We start from the raw sequence: 20,902 nt of genomic DNA, 5'->3' as shown, positions 1-20,902 counted from the left end.
AGGGGAGCAGGGATGCGAGCAGCAGGGAGAGAGTCAGTGTGGTGTCCGCCCTGCTCCCCTTCCTACTTGGCTCAGGCCTGGAAACCTTTTAACCACATTCCCTCTCACGAGGAGGAGAGAGCAACACAAAAGTTTTAGCACTTTGGGCTGCCTCCAAACTCAATTTTGGGGATTTGGGGGGCTTTTCTCTTCTTGCCGGGAGGAGAGGACAGATCCGGGTATCACCTGGGCCACACTTGGTCCCCCTGAGGTCTGCAGCCTGGCGGAAACAGCCGGGGGATCCAGACGCCGGGTCTCCTGGGGCCGGATCGACCGTTCCAGATCGTGTAGGCTGCCTCCCCTGTAACAACGGATGACAGCCCAGCGGCTCCTCCAGACCCCAGATGAGGGCACAGCGGCCCTGTCACATGAGGTGACTGGATTGGGTGCTTGCTACTGTTTCTGCCAATTTTAACATTTACGGATCCCTATGGGTCCCCGGATGAGGGGACAAGCAGTGTCAAGAAGGATCTGAACCACCTTCTCTCGTTCCCAAAAGGCAACCGGGTCACCTCAACAGTGTCAGCGTGTCGACAAGACTGGTGCTGCCTCTCTGGCTTCCACACCCGGGTGAACCGTCGGGGATCATGCGAATGTGAAGACGCCGACTCCGTGCACCGTGGCAGGACCCTCCGTGCGGCGGGCGCAGGACGCATCCTCCAAGCAGCACAGCGTCCCCACCATGGGTCTGTCCGAGAGCCGAGCTGTGGCAGCTGCGAGGGCCGGGGAGTCAGGGAGCCGGGCGCCCATGCTCAGGCCACCGAGGCAGTGGCTCCACCTGTCCTGCCCGCCGTCCGGGTCCTGCGGGGCCTGGCGCTGCCCCGGCCTCTGGCCGCCCAGAGTCGGCGAACTGGGAAGCTCCTCGAGTGCCCGTTAATCTGCTCGACCTGTTTCCTAATCTTGTGATTTCTTCCCTCCGTCTCCTGTGTCTAGGTCCTACGATTCTGATCTAGCTCCGATCTCCCACTTGGGACTCAAAAACTCCCAAGGCAAGTGCGTGCCCGTGTGTAAGCCGGCGGAACGAAATTTCCAGAGTGGCAACACAAACGACTTAGGAACAATTTTCAGAGCTGGGGGGACAAAACCTCACACCGGAACTGAAACAGAAAAGGAAGAATCTCGTGGCTGAGAGGCAGCCGTCGCTCAGCCATTGCTTTCTTTCAAGAGCAAGTTCCAGGCTGTAAGAAAATGAATCGGGAGCCGAGGAGACGATCGTGGGTCATCGGTGCGCCCTCTCCCCGCGGCCACGGCGTGGTCGGGGGCACGGTCGGAAACTGCGCCCACTCGGAAGCCGCGGAGCTCAGGGAGCTCATTCATTCCGACAGGACAAGGGGCGCCACGCTCCCCCGACACGAAGGACTGTGCTTACAGGAGACACGCAGGCGGCGGCGAAAGCAGACAGCGAGGACGCCGGGGCCGTCTTTTGCTCGAAGGATCTGCGGAGAAAGCGGCACTCACCTCCGACAGCGCCGAGGAGAAGTGATTGCAGTTCTTGTGCATGAGGTGGTAGGCGTTGCCCTTGTACTCCTTGCCCAGCTCCTCCACGATCTTCTCGATGTCGTCCTCCAGGAAGTCCGTGCTCCCTAACACCACAGCTTCTCTTGAAGAAAAAGGAGGAGGAAAGAAACACGATCGTGTGAGTCTGAAGTATTTCTAAAGTATTAAGTATTTCTAAAGGGCATGTTTAAGGACTGGCTTATTCCCGGGACTACTGTGACTGGCCTAACAAAGCCACAACAAACACGACTACAAGGTCAATGCGATACTTTTCAAAAGTTCTGTGGAGGCTCGACTCTCCTACAATAAACTCCGAGGTGCGCTACTTCTGAATCATACAGACGCAAACCTAGTCATTTTCTTGATGAAGCAGTGTGTCGTGTATTAAAAATGTGGGAACACGTTATTTCCCAAGGCCTGTGTACGCCGTCAGGTTATCAGAGAACCAGATCCATGCCGCAAATTTTCCTGCTCAATTACGCCAGCCCCTAAAGAGCTGGCCACAGTCACGTTCAGAAATTGTCTTTTATGTCATCTGCTTTTGTGCCACTGTGAGCAGAATTAAAACCAACCAATCAACCAAGCCCACCAATTAAAAAATAACCGCCCTGTACCTGACTCCCAGCTACCCTGGACTTGCAACAGACATTATGCAACAGAAAGCAGAATTTTAGTCACATACAAGTTAGGAATCCAAGAAAACTGAAAATACTTAGAAAACCCCTTTACCAGTAGTCCTGTTAAAAGGGAAACCTAAGGATGGCATTATAGCCAATCTGTGACCGGCCAAGAAAACCGATGAACTTCATAGTGATAAAAATGTGTAGCCCTTGAGGCGCCTGGGGGGGCTCAGTTGTTAAGCGTCTGCTTTTGGCTCAGGTCATGATCCCAGGGTCCTGGGACTGAGTCCTGCATCGGGCTCCCTGCTCAGCGGGGAGCCTGCTTCTCCCTCTCCCACTGCCTCTCCCCTTGCTTGTGCTCTCTCTGTCAAATGAATAAATAAAAATCTTAAAAAAGAAAAAGAAAAAGTTGCGTCCTATCCTGAATTCCAAGGTTATAACCTCAATTTCACCACTTTTTACTTGGCAGATTAACGATCACAGGCCCAGAAGTTTCTTTAAAGCTGCTTGAACCTAAGGTTCTAAATAGCTCTTCAAATACAAACCTTCATTAAAAAATGGAAATTGGATTATCAAGCATTCAAATTCTCAGTGCTGCTGACTACTCATAAGGCTCCAGAGTATTTTGGTGTATCCAAACACGTGATATACACACACCTTACTAATAGTTTCTCAGCTAACCAACTGCTCCATTATTTCAAATGTATAAACAGTGTCCCTTTCATTGGGAAAAATGAAAAGATTAAAAAAAAAATCCTACTGAATGGGGCACCTGGGTAGCCCAGTCGGTTAAGGGTCCCGACTCTTGATTTCAGCTCAGGTTGTGAGATCGAGTCCTGGGTCAGGCTCCACAGTGAGTGAGGGGCCTGCTTGGGATTCTCTGTCCCTCTGCCCATCTCTGTCCCTGCTTGCGCTCTTTTGCTCTCTCTTAAACAGGAAAAAAAAAAAAAAAAATCCTCCCCATCATTTCTTTTCTCTTCATGTATTTTTTTTTTTAAATTTTAAACTTTATTTGAGTTTAAAATAAACTGGATTTGACACCCAATGTCACATTAGTTTCAGGTGTATGCAGAGTCAACAGCCCCATATGCTCTGCTCACCCCGAGGGTAGCTACCACCTGAACCATACAGACACCTGTCACTGTCTTCCCTCTCCCCCTGCATGGGAGGTCGAGGGGAAACCACTGCTACATACAAACGTCTTCTAAAGCAGAACCCAAGTCCTACCAAGGTAAGAACGTTTTCCAAGTACACAAGGGAACTTACGTGGGTCCTGAATACAAGCAACAGACTAGGTTACGTCAGGCATTTCAGAGGGCCGATTCCCATCTTTATACAACTTCAGACAGATTCAGTTTTAAATAGTCAGCAACTACAACACCGTCAAAGAAACATTTTAACTTCCTAGATTTTCGTCTCCAGAAGGAATTCGGTATGCTTGTAAACACACGTTGGCACCTAAGATAGCATAATAAAAATGATCCTCCCTACTTACTTAAATTTAAATGTCTCTCCTAGTTCAGAAGCATTTCCTGGGGAAATTTCAAATATTCCAGAAAAGGGGTAAGGATGGCCACCATAAGCAAATTCTGAAAAGAGAAAACTCATGATTTTTAGTATTTATCACACAAAACTTAATCAGAAATGCTGTATTAGCTTTAATAAACCATGAGGATAATAATGATAGCATCTGAACATTTTGCAGGTTATCAATTCTTTCACAAACATCTCATTCGGCTGTTCCTCGTACACAACAGTTGATTCAAAAAACCTGAAACCACTAAGGAAAGATACTCCAAGGTGATCCATATCTCGTGTAGGCTGGTGAGAGCAGAATGATTACCACGGGGGAATGTGGTCTCTCTGCCTAGTTACTGTGCCAAACCAAGTGGGTGGTCCATTCTGTGTGTTGTCTTTTTCTAAATTAAAGCGGTCAAATGTTAAACTCGCACTTTACCGGAAAAGCTGTCTAATAACAATGATTTTGCACAGCTCCTGGGTTGAAGACTGTTGGTTTATCTTTGAGTAAGAGTGAAACATTAGCAAGCCTGAAAAACTGAATTCCATTCCCCTCATTCAAGAAAAAAAGAAGCTGCCACATTGACACATACACCTACACACACACTCTCCACAGCACGTCTCTGAGCCAGGAGGGGACGGTGCGTGCTATAGGCTCACGAGAAATCAGCTCTGATCCAGAACAGAAGCAGACAGTGCTTTCAGATAAGGAAGGAACTAAAATTCCTGGGAGGAGATACTTAGATCGTGGTGGACTTATTTTCAAAATCACAAATGTTTAAATGAATCTCCTCGCTGACCATTCACTAAATATAATCGTGAAAGGTCAACGAACAAGGCAGACACCAAGTTTCCTTTTGATCCAGACCTTCCAGTATCACTGGCACAAGGACGTGGATAAGGAATAAAGTGCCTGATCTTAACGACAGGATTTTATAAAACACTGTAGATAATCACGTCAGATGTGGAAAGGTAATGTTTAGTTTTTGTTTAGTTTTTTTTTTTTGTTTTTTTTTTTTTACTTCAATTCCAGTAAGAAAAGTCATCAGCCATTTATTCCAGAAGTATCATTCCACTTTCAGGAAGATATTGACCTTAGCTTGGATAAGCCTCCCTGAACATGCTTGGACCGTGTTTTTAATTCTTCCTAAATCACTTGACGGAGGGGAGCACTGACTAGACTGGTGTGAGGGTACTGACTAGTAGGCAAGAACACTCAGGTTCAAGTCCCCATTCTACTGATCAGCAGCAGGACTTTCAGCAGAGCTGAGCTTGGGCTTCTTTGTTTGCAAAATGGAGCAAGTGCCACTTGTCCCCATGTCCTTCTCTATCTCACAGCGGCATGGTCATGTGGCTCAGAACTGGATGGCACTTAAAAGACTGGAACACACCACAGAAAATCAGTTAAAAAGCAACACACACAACTTTGGTAGAAGCCAAATCAAACAGGGGAAGTAAACCCACGGATGACGATGCGGCCTGCAGCGACAATCTGACTGCTAAGCCTTCGGGCAGCAGCCTCCGTGCTCTGGGGGATTACTTGGTAGATGCAGCCTTTCCAGTAAGATGGAGCTCACGGGGCGGATCCCCACAGCAAACATTTCCTATGCTATGCCGCAGCCAGGGGCAGCTAATGTGGAGCGTGAGGAGGGGACAGTATCAGTGCCCCCGACACATTGGGGTACATGAGCCTTTTTCTCGTGTTCGCGCAAGTTGGTCTGCAACCTCCATGGGTGGCTCCGGGCAGGTTGCCATCACGTGTTCTTAAAAGTCTGGTACAGAGACCGCCTGGCTGAGGCAAATAAAAGACATTTCTGCTACAGGGGGAGTTTATGATGCAAATAATACGGTCTTACAGCCCTGCTGGAACTGGCAATGTGCTCTGCGTTATGCAGACCGTTACCACTTATGGCTCGGTCTGGAGGAAATTACCCCACACCAACAGTGCGAATCAGAACCAAGGAAAAAGCTGTTGATAACAAGCTGCTTGGCCTGAGTGGCTCCTGTCGTATTTATCGTAATAAAGGACCAAGGGGACTAAAAGGGCTGAGTTAATGACAAAGGCCATCATTCCTGAGCAAAAAGCTAGATGTAATCAAGGGTGGGATTTGCTCTGTGACATTTTTAAACTTTGTAATGACACACTTGCAAGTCTATAAAAACAAATTTAATACTGAAATTCCCTCAGGAAATTGGTTATTTCAAGTCTGACACTAGCACCAACTCCTCTCCAACCGCAATGACTGGTTTTCAACGTGCAGGTTTTCTTAGGAACTCCAGTTATCACTGGCACAAGACTGTCAATGGTAAGACAATCCCAAAAGGCAAGTATCTTTTAAGACCCTGTATGTGAAATAAAAGATAACTTCATGAATGTATGGTGTCATATACTTTCTCCCCAAATACATTCAACTTTGGGCATTTTCTCAAAATACAGTGTAAACGAATGTGGGGAGATTTTCTTTTTACCACAGTAATGTATGGAAGCAGCCGAAAGCGCTACAGACAGAACTGTAAGTCCTCTAAAAGAAAACAATGTTCCGAAAGTCTACTTAGACTGTGTGTACACATACCTCTGCCGTATACTTCAATGCCCGAATGAAAAACGCCAATTCCGATGGACGAGGTGTATTCGTTCATCCAGTACTAGGAGAAAAAGAAGAGATTCAGAGTATCTGTCCACTTACCACTTAACTCCACATGATAGGAAACTACTACCCCACGTCCTTCACGGAACAGTCAGGCACTTCTAGCTTCATTTCTTAGTATTTTTCCTTCTGGCCCCCGGACTCAACAATAATGGCTCATTTGGTCCTATCTCTGCGCTTCTGCTTGTAAGACATCCCATGTGGAATGCCTTCCTGGGTCAAAATGACTGCCTCAAAGTTGTAAAGGCTTAGAGCATAAGCCATACAGTTTAAACCTGGTCAGATTGGGGGAAAAAATGGATATAAAAGCTCTCCTGCGATTTAAAAAAAAAAAAAAAAATCACACATAGCATATGCTTTCATATCTATTTTTTTTCTATCTTAAGCCTTCCCTTTCATTCTCTGGTGAGCTCCCTGAGGACTGGGCTATTGTATTTTTTCAAAAACGTTTGAAAAAGACATATAAGACATATATATGGCATGTATGTCCTGATTCAGCTCAAAGTTTGATCACAGTAATACAGGAACAGATAATATGAGGCACAAAGGCTACCACAGTCTTACCAGTGACATGCAGCAAACACTCCCAGAAAAGGCAGTATGTGAATTGGGTTTTTAGGAACAAATGAGGTTTCCCCAGGTAGAAAATGCAGGGGGTGTGGCAGAGTGGAAGGGAATGGGGAAAAATGTCTGGAATGGCAAAGAGGGTGCACCAAGCATCACGATGTGGATATCTGGGGGTGAACGCAGAGGGGTGCCAGGAGGACTGGAGAGGGTTTACCTAGAAGGCGGCAGTAAATGAGTCGACAGCTCATTAAACAATACTTAGGCAACACTTAACAGTGTTACAAACCCATTAAGTTTCTTCTAGATTAGAGGATAGGTAATTTGGTCTTAATGTTTCTGGGTTTATTCAAGTCTTAACCTGGTTCCAGATCCCTAGCCAGTTTTCCAGACTTTGGGAAGTGCATGTTCGCATACATATATATACTTCACTGGAGGAAGTATAAATGGATCATGTCAATTTATTCTGTCCTAAAGGTACCTGGAAGAAAAATTAAGCAATAATAAAGATGAAATACTTGAAAGAGAACAAGGAACTTTCTCATCTAAATATCAATACACTTGAGCGCCTGGGTGGCTCAGTTGGTTAAGCGACTGCCTCCGGCTCAGGTCAAGATCCTGGAGTCCTGGGATCGAGTCCCGCATCGGGCTCCCTGCTTGGCAGGGAGTCTGCTTCTCCGTCTGACCAACCCCCCTTCTCATACTCTCTCTCTCAAATAAATAAATAAAATCTTAAAAAAATATATATCAATACACTCATTCACAGGACAGTACTGCTTTAGAACAGATCCTTGCACGTGTAAGAACCTGGTATATGATCAAGATGGTGTTTAGGAAGAATGTTAAAGTTTAAACTATTAAAAAGGTGTTGAAAAAACTCATGCATAAAAATATGTTTCATGTATCTAAAAATTCTGGTGTGTCTAAAAATAATCATAGAGAAGAAAATTGATAAAAAAATTCTTAGATGGGAAAAGATGACCTAAGTAAAGCAAAACCTAGAATTTTTATAGGAAAACCACAGATATTCAACAAAAACTTCAAATTTCTTATTGTGTAAAACCACATGCACAACATCAAAGGATGAACAAGACACAAGAAGAAAAGATGAGAATGATAATATGTCTCGCTCTCTATCAGATTCTATTTGGTTCCTGATTTAGGACAGCCTGAATTTGGATGGCAAGTTAGGGATATTATCTGAATTGAATTGATTTTGGGTATTGTAGTGAGGGTACATACAGAAAGGGATTTCTCAAGACTTCATCAAATCTACTTAATTCTACAGTTTAGGCAGCAAAAATTCAGACAGCAAGGGATACCATACACAAAAGCTCCAGTAAAATAACTCCTTTGGGGTGCCTGGGTGGCTCAGTCACTTAAGCATCTGCCTTTGGCTCAAGTCATGATCCTGGGGTCCTGGGATCAAGCCCCACATCAGGCTCCTTGATCTCTGGGGAGCCTGCTTTTCTCTTCCCTCCCCACTCCTGTGCTCTATCTCTGTCTCTCTCTCAAATAAATAAAAATCTTAAAACGAACAAACCTATTGACAAGTGAGCAATCATGGAAGAAATTAGTGGCTAACAAACATGAACTAACATTTTCACTAGTAAACAGAAAAATACTAATGAAAACAATAAGCTACCATTCTTTTTTTTAAATCCATCAGACTGGCAAATATAAAAAATATTGCTAAATATTGCTGGTGTTGGTAAGGGTGTGAGGAAGCTCCCACTGAAGTGTGAATCAGTAACAGTTAATCAACCATTATACTTCTTGGGCATCTATTCTACAGAAATACTTGAACATATGCAAAGACATTTTCTGGGATATTAACTGTTGTCTATAATACTGAAAACCGAGAAATAACACTGATATCGGTAATGGAATGGTTAAATAAATTATGGTAAATCTGTATTATGAACTATCATACAGCTACTAAAAGAGTAGCTATGTATAACTCGATACATATGACATAAAAAGATCCCTAAGACGTATAAGGTAAAACACCAATTATGATATCTTATCTGTCATGTGATCACATATTTGCAAAATAAATAAATATGCCCTTTGTGTACATTTTGTGCTAAAATGGAAACATACTACAAAACTGTAGTATTTTACTACACTGACTACAGCAAAAGAAAGTTTGAAGGATACAGACCAAACTGTTAACAGTCTGGGAAAGGGGTGCAGACATAGCAGGGGAGGAAGTAGAGCAGTAGAAAGGGCTACTTTCACTTTTATCTGAAATATTTGAAAAAAATTACATTTATTGAGGTATAACTGACATACAATATTGGTTTCAGGTGTAGAATACAGTGATTTGATATCTACATACATTGTGAAATGGTCACCATTATAAGTCTAGTTCCCATCTATCACCTTACAATGTTAATACTATGCTATGGACTATATTCCTGCATGGCACAATACATCCCAATGACTTATTTACTTTATAAATGGGAAGTCAGATCCAAAAAAACATTAAGACTAGTGTCAAGGAGCTTATCACTGCCTATGTTTTCTTGGAGGAGTTTCATAATTTGAAGTCTTACAATCAAGCCTTTAACCCATTTTGAGTTGATTTTGTATCTGGTATAAGATAGTGGTCCAGTTTCATTCATTTGCATGGAGCTGTCCAGTTTTCCCAATACCATTTGTTAAAGAGACTGTCCTTTCCTTATCTCTATTCTTGCCTCCTTTGTTGTAAATCAACTGACCAAAAATACATGGGTTTAAGTCTGTGAGCTCTATTCAGTTCTAATGATGTATGTGTCTGTTTTTATGCCAATACCATACTGTTTGATTACTGTAGCTCTGTAGTATAGTTTGAAATAAGAGAGAGTGGTATCTCTGGCTTTCTCCTTCTTTTTCAAGATTGGTTTGGCTCTTCGAGGTCATTTGTGGTTTCATACAGATTTTATAATTATTTCTAGGTTTGGGACAATGTCACTGGAATTTTAATATGGATTGCACTGAATCTGTAGATTACTTTGGGTAGTATGGACATCTTAACATTATTAATTCTTTCAGTCTTTGAGGATAAAATCTTGCTATTTCTCCAATTTTTTTCACACATGTATTATAGTTTCGAGTGTACACGGTTTTGCTTCTTCCTCTCCAATTTGCATGCCTTTTATTTCTTTTTCTTGCGTAATTGCTATGGCCAGGAATCCCAATATGATGTTGAGTAAAAGTGGTAAGGGGGGCATCCTGGTTTTGTTCCTGATCTTGAAGAAAAAGGAGAATAATGTTCACTTGGTCTCAAAGTACTGAACCCCACATTTCTCTGTATTATAAGGAAAAAAAGGTATCTTTTAAAAAAATTATATTTATTTGACAGAGAGAGAGAGAGAGATTACAAGTAGGCAGAGAGGCAGGCAGAGAGAGAGGGGGAAGTAGGCTCCCTGCTGAGCAGAGAGTCCCCATGTGGGGCTCTATCCCAGGACCCTGAGATCATGACCCAAGACGAAAGCAGAGGCTTTAACCCACTGAGCCACCCAGGTGCCCCAAAAAAGATTATCTTTGAAAATATGAAAAAAATATGGTGACTATTACTTTATGTAGATGATTAAACACAGTATCACTGACTGATGTTATGTACCTCCTGATGTGATAAAACAGAAAGGCCACAACATTTCCTTTGTTAGTTTTGTCAGATATGTTTAATAGAATATAATCATAAGAAAAAAAAATCAGTAACTGGACTGTGGGGCTTTCTATAAGAAAAGTAACCTGGTCTCTTAAAGAAATAGTGACATAAAAGTCAAAAGAAGGGTGGCTATTCTTTAAAGAAGATGAAAAAAATTATGACAACTAAATGCAATGAAGGAACCTTGACTATATCTTAGGTTAAATCCCCCTCTCCCTAAGACATTATTAGGGGAAACAGTAATGGAAAATTTCCTGGGTGTGATAACAGTACTGTGGTTAGGCAGAGAATGTCTTATTAGGAAATACATGTTGAAGTATTTAGAGCTGAAATGCTATAACATTTGTGACTTATTATCTGCATGGGTGTGAAAGTGACTGTGTGTGTAGGATAGGGTACGAGAAAGCAAGTATAGTTAAAAAACTGGTGAATCTAGGGGAAGAGTATACACATTGTACTCTTCTTTCAAGTGTTTTTTTTCTAAGATTTTATTTATTTTTATTTATTTCAGAGACAGCATAAGCGGGGGAGCTGCAGGTAGAGCCGGCAGGAGAAGCTGACCCCCCGCTGAGCAGGGAGCTCGATGCAGGAGTGGATCCCAGTGGAGCACGAGCTGAGCCCAAGGCAGCCGCTTAACTGACTGAGCCACCCAAGCGTCCCAAGTTTTTGTTTTGTTTTGTTTTTGAAGTCATAAACATTTTCAAAATAAAAAGTTAGGGGGAACTGAGGAGAATGATCTAGTTCTCATCTCCTTACAGCAGAAGAGCTGCTTTTCCCTGTTGCTTGCTATCCTCCTACTTGCTCTCCCTTCTCAGAAGAGGAAGCAAAAAATCCCACAAGGTGATCAGGCGAGTCTGCATAAAAATTTTGCTAGTTTCCTTCCAGTCAGTGGTTTCCTTGGCAGCCAACTTCTCTTCGACTTAAACTGTCTTTTCCGTTTGAAAAATTCCATTGTTTATACTGTTTGCAACCAATAATTTGGTCTGTATACTGCTGATTTCCTTAACAACAGCACCGACAGCTTTTGTTCCGAACGCAGACAGCTCTCATTTAAAGGTGACCTTTTCTCTTTTTATAGTGTGAGCTTCTCTACCAAAATATAGAACGTTTTCCAAAAAGAATCCATCTTTTCCAAAAAGAAAATCATCCAAAATGGTTTGTCTGCAATAATCAAATGGTTTAAAACTCTTAGTAAGCTGAGCATTTTTCTCCATTTAATGTCTAATAGCACTTAATTTTAACAATTTATCTTTTAGTTGCACACTAGTTTTCCAAAAGTGCTTTTATAATAAATTTCTATAATGGGACTCTAAATGTTTTCTCAGGAGACAGAAATGTTTTCAGGAAACTAAAAATCATACATAAGCAGTGACTTCTGGCCAGGGTGACAATGGGGACGCATTCGCCAGAGTGGGGATCCTGAACTCAGGAATCTTTTCTTTTCTGCCCTTCCAAGAATAAAGATCATGATCTCTCCCATGCTTAGAACTCCTTTCAGTCGCCTGGGTACGTATGCTACTACTTTAGAGTCTGAAATCTCCCTGTATTCAAGATTTTACATTCTAAAAAAGAAAGGGTATGTTGTGACACATTTTTTGAGAAGGAAAATCTGTAAAATTAGAGAAACTTAAAAACGAGAGAGAAATGTACTATCCAGAAATTTGGCTGGTCCTTTGGAATTCACTATAATAAGACCTGATCTATATAAGATTTCTCGTGAAGTGCTGACATACTACAGTGAAAAATGAATACTCGGGAGCTTTTCAAGCTCCAGCATCTACTTCTACCCTTGGATGCAAAGTTGGACAATCAGGTCAAATGTTTTGTTCAAGGTTTTAGGAAACTTAGAAGTTGCTAAGGAAAGGCTATCTTTACCCAGATTCCTTTGGGTAGTATTAGACAGCAGAAGCCTACCTCTCCTAACATCATTTTTTCCCCCCAGCAAAGGTTTTGTCTTAATATTCTGGGCCAGGCAGGAATCAATGGTGATGCTACATATTCACTGTGAGCAGTAACAACGAAGGGCTCAACAGTCCTCTGATGATCACGTTTCTTTGTATTTTCCATCCCTAGAAAGCCCCCAAATTTAGAGTTAATTTCTTTGTGAGATTAAGGTAACTATTTATTAGTTATAAATCTATGAACAGACAGCTTTGTGGACCTTACAGGAAAAAAAAGGATTATAAGAAATGCTATGAACAACCATATACCAATATTAGATAATAGACGGAATGAACAAATTCTTGAAAAGACACAGACTGCCAGAACTGACTCAAGAAGAAATAAAAAATCTGAATTGATCTATAATCAATGAGAATGAAAGAGAACAGATTAGTAATTTAAACCACCCACAAATAAAAGACTGTGACCAAATGATTTTGGTGAATTCCACCCAACATTTAATTTTTAAAATATTATTTGTTTTAGAAGGAGAGAGAGTGCATGCATGAGAGGGAAGAGAGGTGGGGGTAGGGGGTGGGAGCGGGGAGAGAGAGAGAGAAAGAGAGAGAGAAGCAGATTCCCCACCAAGCGCAGAGCCCGATGTGGGGCTGGATCCCACAGCCCTGAGATCATGACTGGAGCTGAAATTAAGAGTCATGCTTAACTGACTGAGCCACCCAGGTGCCCTTCCACCAAATATTTAAACAATACCAGTACCAATTCTTCACAAACCACTCCAAAAGACAGAAGGGAACATTTCCCAATAATGTGACACCAAAACCAGACAGACATCATGAGAAAACTACAGACCAACATCTCTTAGGAATTTGGACTCAAAAATCCTCAACAAAATACTAGAAAATTGAATCCAGCAACATAGAAAAAGCAAGTGAGAGCTATTCCAGGAATGGAAGTTAGGTTTAATATTCAAAAAAATCAATTCATGTCATATACCGTATTGGTAATATACCATACCAACAGAATAAAGGACAAGATCCACAGGATCATCTCCTTAGATGCAAACAAGCACTTGACAAAATCCAACACTCTTTCATGATATAAACACTCAACAGACTAGGAATATAAGGAAACTTCCTCAGTCTGATAAAGGGCATCTGTGAAAACCCACAGTTTGGCCTTTTGGCTAAGATCAAGTGTAAAGTCATACTTAATGGTGAAAGATACAATGCCTTCTTTCCCTTTCGGATCAGGAACAAAACAACGATGTCTGCTCTTGCCCCTTCCAAAGATCCTGTCCTGGAATTTCCAGCCCAGTCAATTAGAGAAGAAAAAGAAACAAAAGACACCCAGATTGGAAAAGAAGAAGTAAAATGATCTCTACTTGCAGATGGTGTACTCCTGCATATAGAAAATTACTGGAAGTCCACTAATGACCTATTAAAAACTAATAAACAAGTTCATCAAGACTGCAGGGTACAGGATGATACATAAAACATCAACTGCATTTCTCTATACCAGCAATGAACAATATAGAGATGAAATTAAGAAAATTCCATTTATACTGGAAAGGTATGTGCTATGATGAGTGCTGTGAAGTGTGTAAACCTGGCGATTCACAGACCTGTACTCCTGGGGCTAATAATACATTATATGTTAATAAAATAATTAAAAATAAAAAAAAGAAAATTCCATTTATAGTTACATCAAAAAAATATTTAGGGATAAATTGAACAAAAGAATATAGCTCTGCATCTGAAAATGATTAAAACCTTCCCAGCAGTATTATTGCTAATAGCCAACCAATGGGAACACCTTAAATGTCCGTCAACTGATGAGTGAACAGGGTGTAGTGTTTCTACAATGTAATATTTCTCGACAAAAGGAATGGAGCACTGATGCATCCAATGACATGAAGAGCCCTTGAAAGCATTATGCTAGGTCAGAAAAAACCACCTACTGTAGGATTTCGTTGCCAAGAAATGCCTAGAATAGGTAAATTTAAAAAGCAGTATTATTAGTGGTTATCTACAAAGGGGAGGTTTGCAGGGAAATGGAAGTGATTGCTAACGGGATGGGGTTTCTTTTTTAGGGTGAAGACAAATTTCTAACATGGTCTGATATGATGGTTGTAGAACTCAGTGAACACACGTGGAAATGTGTCCACAGTAGTAAATAGTTTCTCAGAGTAAAGAACACAGGAGTTCACATGTCCACTGAATTGTGCACAGGGTGAACTGTATGGGATGTGGATTAAAAACCCGTTTTAAAAAGGCTAGGAATAGAAATAAAGGGTGTACTAACTTGTGTCAAATGGCAGAAAGCCTATTATTTTACAGTTGGCAAACTTAAACGCAAACGGTTCTATAAATAACGTGTCCCCCAAGGATAAGTTTTCCTTTAAATACAATCCACTCTTAGCTTCTTGGGAGGGGAGGGAAGGAAAGATGGCATTACAGGGAAGTTTCCCTATATTAACAAAAGGAAAACCAAGAAATTCATGAGGAAAAAAGTTCCCATTTCCCTGTTCTTAGTCTTACAAATGGTCTAATACAAACTTTACTAGGAGTGAAAGAAAACAAACAATTATGAATGTGGGAAGTTGACCAAAAACAAACAAAACAAACAAACAAGCAAACACCAGTTAAAAATATATTCGTGACCTTAAAACATTTTATAATAACAGAAAAGATGGTCCAATTCGTTCTTGAACTCTTATCCCCAGTCAAAAACCTTTAAATGGGTTACTTCTCAAATTACAGACTGCATTCCGAAGTCCAGACAGCTGCTTTCTAAAACATGTAGAAACCAGGCTATAAACAAATAACACATCAAGAACAGAAAAAACCAACTCTAAACAGATGTATTCTGGTCAGCTACCAGAATGAACATATGAAGAGCAGCGCGCTGCTGCCAAAACTTTCAGAATTTACGCTATGAAGTAGATTCAATGTTTTTTCCTTTGGTGTGATTTTTTTTCCCCCCTGAATGAATTCAGAAGAAAAGATGGTAAAGCCTTCCAGGGAACACCGGTCATAGAGAGAGACGCCCTCCAAATGTTTCTGCTCCTGTTCGGGCTTCCTTGCTCTATTATTAGAGCACACGCCTGAAAGGCTCGATCTTGAAAAACTGGCCAGGCTGCTGGTGGAAGCGGGGCGCTTAATTCAAGGTCAGCGTGCCTCTCCTCCAGGAGTCTTTTGGCCTCAAAGTCCCGCCCAGGCTTTGCAGACAGCAGGAATGGTGCCTGTTTTAAGTGGGGATTCGATCAGGTAACTGGAAACAAACACCACCCTCTGGAGAAGCTAAGCCTTTTACTGAATGGTCTCAGTTATCAGACTTCCCCGCTGGTTTAATGGCCATCCCTTCCGAGCTCAAGGTGGTTGAAATTAATGGTAGTGCTTCTCAGCGCTTCTCCAACGCTTGCTATTCCTTGGCTTTACTTTGGGAAAGTATTTACTGCCGTGGACACATTTCACGTGGCATCTCCGCAGTGAAAACCTCCCTACAAAGCTCAACAGGGCTTCTCGAGCCGCTGTGGGAATTCCTGCTTTTGCAGAACGCCGTAAGACACGGACTCTTCTAAGAGAAAGAAAGATCTAAATCTGCAACATGAAATCCCAGCCAAGAACATGCACGCACGCAAAACAAACAAACAGAACAAGCTGCCGAATTAGACGAGACTGGATGGTAGTGCGACTTCTGTGAATTGTTGCTGGATAACGTCTTCGCTGATTTTGTTGTCTGAACAGTAGCAGATGCCAGAGTCTACAATGACACACTTGGGGGAAACGCGATAACGCAGAACAGTGTTACCCCAAGGCGTTTCGCTTGAGCTGGAGCAGCCTGCTCCCATTCCTGGAGCTTGGCGCAAGCCTAAGAGGTCGACTAGCAATCCGGGGGTTAGTTCAAGAACCGTGGCTCCTAGAGCTCTAGGGCATGACACCAGGGCCGGCCACCAGAGACCAGGCTGTGTGACACAGAACCTCGGGCAGGTCCACTGCAGGTGCCTGGATATCCAAGTTTACCCCGTGCTGAGAAAGGGAGTCCCTCAGAGGCTTCCAGGAGAAGTCGGATGTCTGCATTTGAGAAGTGAACTTACTGTTTGATTGCTCTCAAGTCCTTCCTAACATACTGAAGGAAAACAGTAAACCTGCCGGGCGCTACCACAAAATCCGCTCTCAAACCACGACCCAACAGCAGAGTCACCACGACCCGGCTGCAGAACTGCCCACCTAAATCATGTATGAGAGGCTGTCATGAGGTCCGCTTACTCCAAGGCTCTTTCTCTCGACGTCTAACAGGGAAGCCCACAGTGTTCCTCTGTTCCGGGTTAGATCACAAGGATCCGGCTTCTATTATATTCAACTTTCCTCCCGAGATCATGGCTCCGATAAAAAAAAAGGCTGATCCAAGTATGACAACTCACCGGAGCTAAAGCCCGTCAATTACAGAGGACAAGACAGTGGACGGAGGGTCGGGGGACTGGAGCACTTTGCCTCGGTTTCTTCTTATACATGCACACATGCCTGCTTAAGGAACCCGATCGGTCTCAGAAAGTGATTCCAATTCAGGTCCTGGAGCCAGCATGGGTTCGACTTCCGGCTTCACTCTTTGCCAGCGGCACAACCTGCATAACCCCATTATGATATGGGGATGAAACACAGCGTCTACCCCAGGGGACTACTTCAGAATTAACGAATATATACAGACTTAGAACACTTGTCTGGCCCGTGGTAGCCGCATTAGGAGTAGCAAACACATAACATTTACCGACCTACACGATCCTTCCCTAATACTTCTGTTTCCCATAGCGGGAATGCACATGTAAATAAGCAGGTTAGCTCTAGCTCTCTTTTAATTCTCTGGAAGTTGATGTCAAATGATCAAGAGCAGTGACTCATTAAACTGAATGGCAAACAATGGCAGAATTAATTGGATTCTACTTTAAGACTCTGACAAGCAATTATTTATGCTCTTGAGAAGCACCGATTTGAGTAAAAGGTCTCTGTTCAGCGAGGCGGCAGGACGACAGCTACTCAAGCCAGAGCAAGGCGCTGCGGAGCTGACTGTGGCACAAGGACCTTAAGGCCTTGCACTTCCTCAGTAAACAGGGAAGGATCACTAACCCACACTTAACCTCTTTTGACACGAAACCCTGCCACTCGAGTTCACAAGGCTTTTCAAAGCATTTTAAGCATTAACATAAAGTAAAAGAACACACTTCAGAGAAAAATTATCTTGAAATATGTGGGAAGGCAACAAAGGCATAAATAAACTATAATTACTTTCGAACTCGATTTTGCCTTAATGCAAAAAAACTGGCCTCGGGATTTCCATTTATTACTTTAAAGCAGTGTTTACAGAAGTGACTTCACTGTGGCATATTATAGTCCTATATTAAAATGCTACATTATTCTTCTGGTTGAGAACTTCCATCAAACTTCATTTCAGTCAGTGATTTGTCTTATCAACTTAATAAAATTTTAAATTTCCTGTTTGAAAGCAGCAATGACAATAAATGCAATCTTTCTAGTCTGGAACTTAAAACACTTAATATAACCACTTAGGTCCTGGGCCTGACTCCCTTAAACCGATCTCAGTATGAAGTGTGACCATTTCCCCTAAAAATCCTAGAGCCAGTGTTCATATGGATTAAAGCAAATGTCTTTTACTTACTTCCCACAAAAAGGTGCTTAGGGAAATGACAAGGCATTTCAATTACGGAGTTAAGAATTAAAAATAAACGGTGAGCAGTGGAGGCTGTGGGGTAATTACTAGAGGGCAGACTCGCGGAAAACTGTCCTCGCGGTTCACACTGTGGAATCAACTCAGGAGGTCTTTTTGGCACCACTGGGTTGAGTCCCAGATAATTTTACAGCAAATGCTATTTAACAGTAAATCATATTAAAATGCTATCTATAGAGCCTTGGCATCGAGCTAATCGTAACACAGAGTCAATAAAAACTCACTGAACGAGCGGAGACAGTCTAGTATCTTTTCCAGATGAATCCATATGCATCCGGGGCTATCTGTTAATTTGTGTTGAGCCTGTAAGAAAGATGGCACCACACGGAGACCCTACTCTATTACCGTTTTGAAGAAAATGTCCAATCTTTTCATTACCAGAGAATAATATCTAAAATAAGCATATCACTCACTTTGTAGGTCTTGGGGTGGGGGACAAAACTTTATATTAACAAAAACATTTTCATTATACATTATGTGTATGTTGTTGATAACGTTGGGTATTAAGCTGCAATCTCTGGAAATGATCTCTCCTGATTACAAAAGGTTTGCCAGTATTTTTTAGTTAATAGTGTTTCAAGGTTTGTAAACGTGCTGTCAAGTTTATTCCCTTTTTGAGACAATGTGATCAAACATACACATGTGCACTAAAGTTCAGGCACGGGTGCTTCCCGATTGCCTGGGACGGTCCCAGTTCACATGTGTTTCTGTGTAACTGTTCACCCTCTTTTATTCCCGAGTCCCAGTTTTGATAAATTTTAAGGTGAGCCCACGGCTGGGCTCCCGAGGGTGAGTACACACACCTAAACACGTGTGCGATAATGGAAAACCAAAGAAAATGCAGTGTTCTGTATTGTGAACAAAGTTAAGGTTTCCTCCTCTAATTTTGAAAACACATCATCGTGCTTCTCAAAGGACCCCATTTTAGGACCCACCACAAACTAGACACAGGATCACTGAACTAGTAAGTTATTTAAAGGAGAATTGATTTTTTTTTTTTTAAAGATTTTATTTATTTGACAGACGGAGATCACAAGTTGGCAGAGAGGCAGGCAGGGGTGTGGGAGGGAAGCAGGCTTCCTGCTGAGCAGAGATGCGGGGCTTGATCCCAGGACCCTGAGATCATGACCTGAGTGGAAGGCAGAGGCTTTAACCCACTAAGACACCCAGGCACCCATAAAGGAGAATTGATTTTTAAAAGTCAAATTGCTGGCGAACCAAATGCCCTTTGAATGTATTTCAGACTAAACCTATTTTACAGAACCTACAGTTAGACTCTTCTGCTGATGAAAAATCGATGGGCGAGGTACTGGGTCCTGATACCACATCTGCAGCAGAAAACCAAGTTCTTGGTAAAACCTCCCTATCCGGCCTTAGCTTTGTTTGTACCTATGGCTGGTGTCAGATATTTCAGTAAAATCTGAAAACTTCTTGTATGGCTTACGTCTACCTGACCATCCCCCTGGACTGGGCTCTAAACTGAACGAGGCCTGAAACTGAGCCTTCTTGAATTCTGGATCCTTCGTGCTGCCTAGGACCTAGCAGACCACTCGAAAGCTTGATGAATCGAAGCGTTGCAGCAAGGAGTTTGCCATGTTCTCCTTTTACTGTCTTTTTAACTGTGGCCCATGGAAAAGAGCACCTCCATTCTTTTACGCACTCAAGCAATGTTTATTGAACACCTACTACGTGTCAAGCACTGGCAATGAAGAAGCAAACCTGAAGTTCTTGCTCTCACAGAGCTTGAGTTCTCGACAGGTGTCTTCAACTGTAGGCTGCAACCTGTTAGAGGATCCCAAAATTTTTTCGGGATGTTGTTACCAGCCTTATGCATGATATATATGATTGAAATATAATGGATGAAAAAAATGAAATATAATGGAACAGAACTAATCAGAGGACATGATCCAGAGCAAGGCTGTTTCCTGAACATTTGGTCTCCGTTACCCGTGTATAATTGCATTATGTAAAATGTATTTCTGAGTGGGTCCAGGATAAAATTGAGAACCACCGCTCTAGAAGGGTCCCCCCTAAACTGCACCTCAGTTTAAATCTCATTTAAAATCTTTGCTTACAGCAAAGCTATAAATAAAGCGAGTCAGACAAGTCTGATGTAGTAACATGCGGGCACCCCTCCTATGTGGCAGGGACTGCTGGGCGCCGGGGATACAAGGATGATTAACTCACAGTCCTTGTCCGCAGGGAGCTCAGTAAGAATGAAAACAGTCACAGCTTAGTGTTTAAACAGAAATATGTATATATATAGTAAATTAAAAACTCACTTTTTGAATGTTACCCTACAACACACTTCCACTTACTCTGTCTTCCATAATGACAGGAGTGCATGTAAAATACATAAACTACTTTAGGGACGTCCTGGCAAGCCACTTGGCCACAGTCACATGACGAGGGGCTGAAATGCAAACGGAGCGCGGGTTTCACAGTTTCCACCTACCGTTTTCTGAACACAGGGCTCTACCTCCAGCAGAGAGTCTCACATGCTCTTGCTTTTCTTTACACGATCTTGAAGCTTCCTGAACAACCTCACAGTAAGATGGAGACCATGACTACTAAGTCATCATTTTTCCTTAAGGGTGAAGTTACAGTGACCCCTCAGGCACCACCACAGACCCAGTCTTTGCCTAAATGCCCTATAATGTGTCCACCCGGTCGCTAATTTAGTAACGTAGAGAACTATTCTGGGAGCTGTCCTTCAC

General features: G+C 42.4%; 1 protein-coding gene across 1 annotated transcript in view; it reads right to left on the bottom strand.

Annotated features, from left to right (window-relative positions):
• Nucleotides 1-20,902, bottom strand: part of DESI2 (desumoylating isopeptidase 2) — a 42,830-nt gene that overhangs the window by 8,156 nt on the left and 13,772 nt on the right. Inside the window, exons 2-4 of the mRNA XM_059412540.1 lie at nt 6,248-6,320; nt 3,652-3,745; nt 1,498-1,639 (exon numbers count right to left, since the gene is read on the bottom strand). Of these exons, the coding sequence (XP_059268523.1) occupies nt 1,498-1,639; nt 3,652-3,745; nt 6,248-6,320 (309 nt within the window). The remainder of the gene's footprint in view (nt 1-1,497; nt 1,640-3,651; nt 3,746-6,247; nt 6,321-20,902) is intronic.

Source organism: Mustela nigripes, chromosome 10 (genome assembly GCF_022355385.1).
Source record: "Mustela nigripes isolate SB6536 chromosome 10, MUSNIG.SB6536, whole genome shotgun sequence".
NCBI classification, from domain to species: domain Eukaryota; kingdom Metazoa; phylum Chordata; class Mammalia; order Carnivora; family Mustelidae; genus Mustela; species Mustela nigripes.
Note: the sequence above shows the minus strand (reverse complement) of the source record. Positions and strands in the feature narration are given on the sequence as shown.